This window comes from Megalops cyprinoides, chromosome 16 (assembly GCF_013368585.1).
Source record: "Megalops cyprinoides isolate fMegCyp1 chromosome 16, fMegCyp1.pri, whole genome shotgun sequence".
Taxonomy (NCBI): Eukaryota; Metazoa; Chordata; class Actinopteri; order Elopiformes; family Megalopidae; genus Megalops; species Megalops cyprinoides.
Genome location: NC_050598.1, coordinates 2644748 through 2650942, shown reverse-complemented (window position 1 = coordinate 2650942; position 6195 = coordinate 2644748). Strand labels below are relative to the sequence as shown.

The 6195-nt window shown below is 40.4% G+C and overlaps 1 protein-coding gene across 2 annotated transcripts; it reads right to left on the bottom strand.

The window, feature by feature from the left end:
- Positions 1–97: 97 nt before the first annotated feature.
- On the bottom strand, positions 98–5817 carry LOC118791018 (phospholipase A and acyltransferase 3-like). Of its 2 annotated transcripts, none has more exons than XM_036548226.1 (5): positions 5655–5817; positions 3321–3413; positions 1752–1860; positions 1314–1582; positions 98–881 (listed from the first exon to the last, which is right to left on the bottom strand). In XM_036548226.1, the coding sequence occupies exons 1-5, from the start codon at positions 5655–5657 to the stop codon at positions 759–761; spliced, it is 597 nt and encodes a 198-aa protein (XP_036404119.1). In that variant the 5' UTR covers positions 5658–5817; the 3' UTR covers positions 98–758. The 2 variants fall into 2 exon arrangements, with proteins under 2 accessions (XP_036404119.1, XP_036404120.1); XM_036548227.1 differs by having other exon boundaries at positions 3321–3416; positions 5655–5816.
- Positions 5818–6195: the final 378 nt, after the last annotated feature.

Genomic DNA, 6195 nt, shown 5'->3' with positions numbered 1-6195 from the left:
AACAAACTGAACCACCAGCAGTTAAGCAATAAATATCCAATCTTTAAAAACATCTAGATAAGCATTTTTTTATAAAGTGCAGTGAAAATATTGCATCTCAGACTGAAATTAATCACAATTTTTTATAGATTCTTGGTGTTCAATTATCCCTAACACTTCTACAGCACCATCATGGATGTTCCTCTCTCCTACCAGAGCTCAAGCCTTGTGATTTTCTTACAATGGACCATAGAGCTGTCCCTACACACCTTTAGCTAATATACTATAAATGTTCCATTTATTTGCGCATTAGATGCCCTTAACTGAGGTGACTGAAATAGCTCATATTGAACAACTTTATATAGCTGTGTTTCTAAGTAATTTAGGCTAAATATTGTCCACCACCTGAAATTTCACCCTACAGGTTTCCAGTTACATGTTAAATTTCCAAACCACAGCTGATCTCACTGTATTTAATGTTATTAGTAAAACAAAGAAGTAAGGTAACCTTAAGCCATGTTACATTGCTGCCTAATCAGGATAAGTTGGAACACTGGGATTTGTGCAGGGGTAAGTGTGTTCAAAAGCATCAGTCACTCATTGATTTTTTTGTTTTTCAGTGGCTTATCAGCTGCTTTGTGAATTAGAAAACAGGTTATCTACAAAATCGCAGGGCTTTGCCATTCCTAGGGTAGGGAGAGCAAAGTCCGTATATGGCAGTACTTCCGCAGAATTACTTTAAGGCTTTGCGGTTGTGTGCTTCTGTGAACTCCTTCAGCTCATTGGTTCTCCTTCCTCTCTTTGCGCCCACCCCCAAAGATGGCGGCAGCCACAGCAAGTACTCCCACGCCAATCATTGCGGCCACGCCCACTCCCACTCCCACCTCCACAGCTTGGCGCACCTGCAGCCACAAACAGATGGACAGAGTTAGGCTCTGAGAACATTGCTTTGGAGCCAAGAGCACCTTACTGAAGTGTGATAAAAAAACAGCACTGCCTCTTTCTTGTTCACTAAATTCACTTCCTACCCTTTCTGGTTGCAGAACAACTGATTCGAGGACTAAAAATGTAAGTCCTGAAAATATCGCTTTGGAGAACATGTCACTAAATTACGATGAAAAACAATTAATTCATTAACTAATAAAACTGGTTGGTAATAAATACCCTTTTTCTGTATTTAACTACATTTAACTGTATTCTACTACTATTTAATTCCCATCTTTTCTGGCTGCAGAGCTACTGATTTTGGGGACTAGAAATGTAAGATTTGGGGGTAAGCAAGCAGGTGAACTAACAGCAAGCAGGTGACCGTAACGATGGACACAGAGACACACCTGGCGTGACTCAGCCTTCCCGTATCGCAGCTCTGTGGCAAAATGCTCGCAGTTTCCTCTGAAGACGCAGTATGGCAGCTCCTGCTCCAGCAGTTTCTGGGCCTCTCTCATAATGGCATCAGAGCTCCTTGGCTCGTACTTGTCATCCAGCAGGTTGTTTATACGGTACTGGTCTGTCCCCACCACTTCCCATAACTCCTCCTTCTTTACGATGGCCTTGTCGCACAGGACTGACATCATGCTGTAGGCTCCACCGTGTGCGGTCTCAGCTGGGGGAAGGCAGGAGAGAGTGGGGATACATGGTCAGGAAGGTTTATCAGCGGGGCAGACAGTGTAGGAAAGACAGTGAAATGTTCATGTGTATCCATTTCACAGCAGACTCTCCAATCCCCCTGCTCTACAACACCCGTAGTGGACACCACTGGTAAGAGCACATACTTGGGGGAGCAAGGTGGATGACGTAACCATCTCCAATGTACACAGCCCAGTGCTGGTAGGTCCCCCGGAAAATCTCGATCAAGTCCCCAGGCTCCGGCTTCTCGTCAAACTGGATAACAGCAGGGATTTGACACTTAAATACCCAGAAACTGCACTTTTATCTGAGTTTAAATCAATACTGTAATGGTAAAAAAGACTTGGTTTATCTCTTGGACCATTAAGTGAATCATAGTCCACCAAAAATATGTGTTTTAAGAAACCAAATGCTTTCAAGTTCAGATAGAAACACACTGCTCAGATTGGGCTGCAAGCTATAATCTCCCAAATCAATGCCTTTACCTTCACTTCAGGTGCCTGCCTTGGGTGTTGCTCGTGAGCTATTTAAGTGTTATCCACAAGCAGACGTAAGATTATTTCATCACATTCCATTTCTAGTGCAGTTCAGAAAAAAATCAACCGAGCACAATTGAACAGCTGCAATAAAGCCAGCAAAACTGTGGTCTGTTTGTCACAGCAAGTGGGCCTGACAAACTTGAACCCATCTGCTAACATCTTCATGCTCAGCTGTGTTTTCCTGGCCTGAGACAAGGCAAACATAAAGAGTAAAAATATGAAAGTATACCCATGGCAAATCTATTGAATATAAACTCGCTGTGAAAGTGTGCTTGTGGGCTCTGAGAAGCCAGTAATACAGCACAACACTGCCTTGTTTATTTTCTCCTCTATTGCCTTGCTACAGAGAGTAAACACCACTTACCACACCCACACTCTGAGATAAGCAAACAACTGATTCAGATGAAGTTACATTCATTTAGCAGACATTCTTATCCAGAGGGACTTCCAGCACAACTGAACATAGTGAACATACATGTATCCATTCAAATTGAATAAGCAACAATGTCAGACTAGTCTCACAACACTCCCAAACCAGTGAGTGTGAGCATAACACTATTCAAGCCCTATTCAAGATAACTTGTGCAACCTGACTACACAAGGTAAGCCAGGTATACCATACATCAGTCGCTAGATCACAGAACCCAAAACATGTCGCAATACTACACATGAAATAAACAGCAATTAGCAGGGGTTGAGGTGGAACTGAGATGCAGTCTGAACAGATGGAGGTGAAGTGGAAAATATTTTAATTTTTAATCTGGAACTTCAATAAAATAACCAACTCTGGACACTCCAACCATCCAACTCATCTGAGAGTAAATGCCTTTTCATTGTAATACATAAAAAGAAGAAAAGTGTACATTTAGTGCCACCCTCTTACATCAATATAATAAATGATTTGACACTCTCCACATAAATTCAGTTCTAACAGTAGGTATCCTTGTTCATCTGACTTTTCAAACATTCATTCAATTTCAAACACGTTACAGAAAATCACTTGAAAATTCCATCAAATGAATTCTTTGACAAAAACACTTGTAAAACACAACTCATCAATCCAACAGATCCATTGCCCAGTCTAAATGATGATCTAAAGATTAGTTTCATTTGACCTGTTTCTATTTATAAGGGTTCACTCATTGGATTCATTGGATTGGATCAGACTACACTTACCAAAGTTGGAGCCATGGAAGCCATGGAACTTCTTCTCTTCACCCAAGACCCTTTGATGTGGATGCTTTCGTTTTTCAGACTATGCTCTTCCTGCTACTGAAAAACAGTATTTTAGCCTGTGTCACAGTTCGGTTTAATTTAGTTTCATTTTCTGTTTTGCTCAAGCACGAAGGAATGAACCATTGCACAGTAGTGATGGGAATTCCGGCTCTTTTTCGTGAGTCGGATCATTTGGCTCAGCTCAGCAATACGAGCCGGCTCTTTCGGCTCCCAAACGTTTCTTCATATAGTACCACTTCTGGCTTTTATAATTCAGCCATTTTTAGCAATGTTTTGACCTATGATTGGTATGTGTGCACGTATATCACTTAAATCATTCAATGTAATTATACTAACCTTATAATTTCCAGAATACCATTATTTTACATCAAGTTTGGTATAAAAACATTAATGTAAAAACATCTAACACTATTACACGTTGTATTGAACGTTTTATTTATATTGAACGTTGTAAATTAGCGTTTCGCTACAAACACTAAACATAGTGCATCTGGTCCTCGTGCATAAATGTATGTTACAATTCTAACATTCAGTCAGTGCATGGAGTACCTGTGGCTGAGCAGTGTGGCGACAAGATCATCCTATTATTCTGTCTTGTATTAATTAACAAAAAAGAAATCGGTTCTCAGACTGGAGATCGTTCACGTGAAGGAGCCATAGAAGGAGCCGACGTGAAGGAGCCATAGAGCCGACTCGTTCGCGACGGACACATCACTATTGCACAGCAGCATGATCACACAAAGGGAGGCAAAGGCCGTATTTTCTAATGGTTTGTTATTAGTAGTCACCCTGGATAAAGGGTGCTATGCAAATGAATAAAACTTTACTACTAATACCAAGACAGCGGGAGAGCTATGAAGCTATGAAGTACTGGTCAACAACAGGATACTGCACCAATACCCGTGAGAAGCAAATAACGGCTTCTAACCAACACCAAGAAAGTAGGCTATAAGAGCTGAGTGCGTGTTGCTCAGGTTAGCTATATGCAAATAAATAAGCTTTATTAAATCTAACAATATGGTCGAAAGCTATATATATATATATATATATATATATATATATATATATATATATATATATGGTATCTACCATAATCTACACTGTAATGCTTTTGGCATGGTTCCTTTTAATTTAGCTACGAGCGCCCGTTATCCACACATGGCCATTTTTAACGGGGCTGGCTTTTCACATCTAAAATCAGCAATACAAATCTGTCCCGCAGTTAGGTTTGTTAAAAATGTTCCTCAAGATAGCTTAATACTAGGGAGGCAATAAATACATATTATCTTTATTTTTTCCGTTTAATACACGTCACGAAGAGATTGTCGCTCCTTACACGACTGCCTGTCAGCTAATTACGCATTTCGTATCATCTGTGCTGGCTGCTGATACTAGAGAGCAGCAAACAGCGATAGCTGCAGCATCGGGAATCAGAACAGACACAAGCAAGTCATTCTGAGATATTGCAACATCAAGAGATCAGAGCAGACTCGCATGATTCTGAGATTGAACTGCATCATCGGAAATCAGAGCAGACACAGGAAAGTGTTAATGGGATTTAACCGCAACATCAGAGATCAGAAAAGATACAGGAAAGGGATTCCGAGGTTTAACTGCAACACTGGAGATCAGAACAGACACAGGAAAGTGATTCTGAGATTTAGCTTGTTTATGGCAGCTAAGTGCGAATCTCGCTGCTCTAGTTAGCCATGCCGTGCCTGTCTGTACAGTGCTCCTAGATGTTACTCTAAAAGGATTACCTAGCGATGACTGTCTTATTCTCAGAATCACCCCTTTGATGTGTTTTTTTTTCTGATCTTTGATATTTCAGTTACCAGGTCGCTAGCAGATTAGTAAACCTTGCTAGATGGGTATGGTAGCGTTGAAATGCCTACTTGTCTGCCAGTTGACAGTAGCTTTCACAACCAAGCAGGTCAGCTGAACACTCGACTCGTGAATTTAAAGTAATATATAAATAGCTAGCCAAGTGTGCAAACTAAAATGTTCAGAGAGGTGTCAGTATATGAACTGACAAAAATACACCAGTTTGTTACATTGCAGCTATCGAGGTAAAGTTAGATGGGTAGCTAACGTTAGCTGACTAGGCTAACATATGTTATAACAAGACGTCGCCATTACAAAACTAAAAGTCAGGTGGTCTACTAGCAAAGCCAGCTAACGTTCGATAGATTTTTTTGTTGTATTTTCAGATATAGTGAGACATTTTAATTTTAGCAATCCCAAAACACGATCTAAAATAACTTTAATATTTACCATGTATTGATTATCGACCAGTCACGCGCGACGCCATTACATCATTGTCCTCTTCACACCAGCGCCCAACAATATGAGCTCTCCAAACGACGAGTGCTGTGTCAGGTGATAAAACAGAGACCACATTCTGGATTTTAACCCGTTCATTTAAAAATAATATCAATATAGCGTTTATGAATTTAACCAACTATGACGTTTCCTCGGTAATTTTGTGGCGTGTGACGCTGGACCCAGTACGCCAGTTGATCGAAAACTCAGGCATGTTGACTGGTCAGCTTAAAAAATACATCCCTGAGAAAGAAAATTGCCATTCAGATATCGGGATTAAAATAAGTGCATGCTTATGAGATATTGCAGTTAATTCTTCAGGGTTGTAATCGAATCTGCAAAGGGCTAAATATGGTCATTCATACAATAACCAATGGGTTTCTCTGAGGATTACTGTAACCAAAGTTACACTGCAATAAAAATTCAGTTGCTTGTTGTGGTCATGATCATGCTTATCCTAGGGAGCTGGGCTGGAGACATCTGAGATTTAACT

Bases quoted from the DNA above. Each gene is read 5' to 3' on its own strand.
- LOC118791018 (XM_036548226.1), bottom strand. The intron at 1,583-1,751 runs GTATGTGCTCTT...GCCTTCCCCCAG, and splicing joins CATCCACCTTGCTCCCCCAA to CTGAGACCGCACACGGTGGA. The intron at 882-1,313 runs GTGTGTCTCTGT...TTGTGGCTGCAG, and splicing joins GGAAGGCTGAGTCACGCCAG to GTGCGCCAAGCTGTGGAGGT.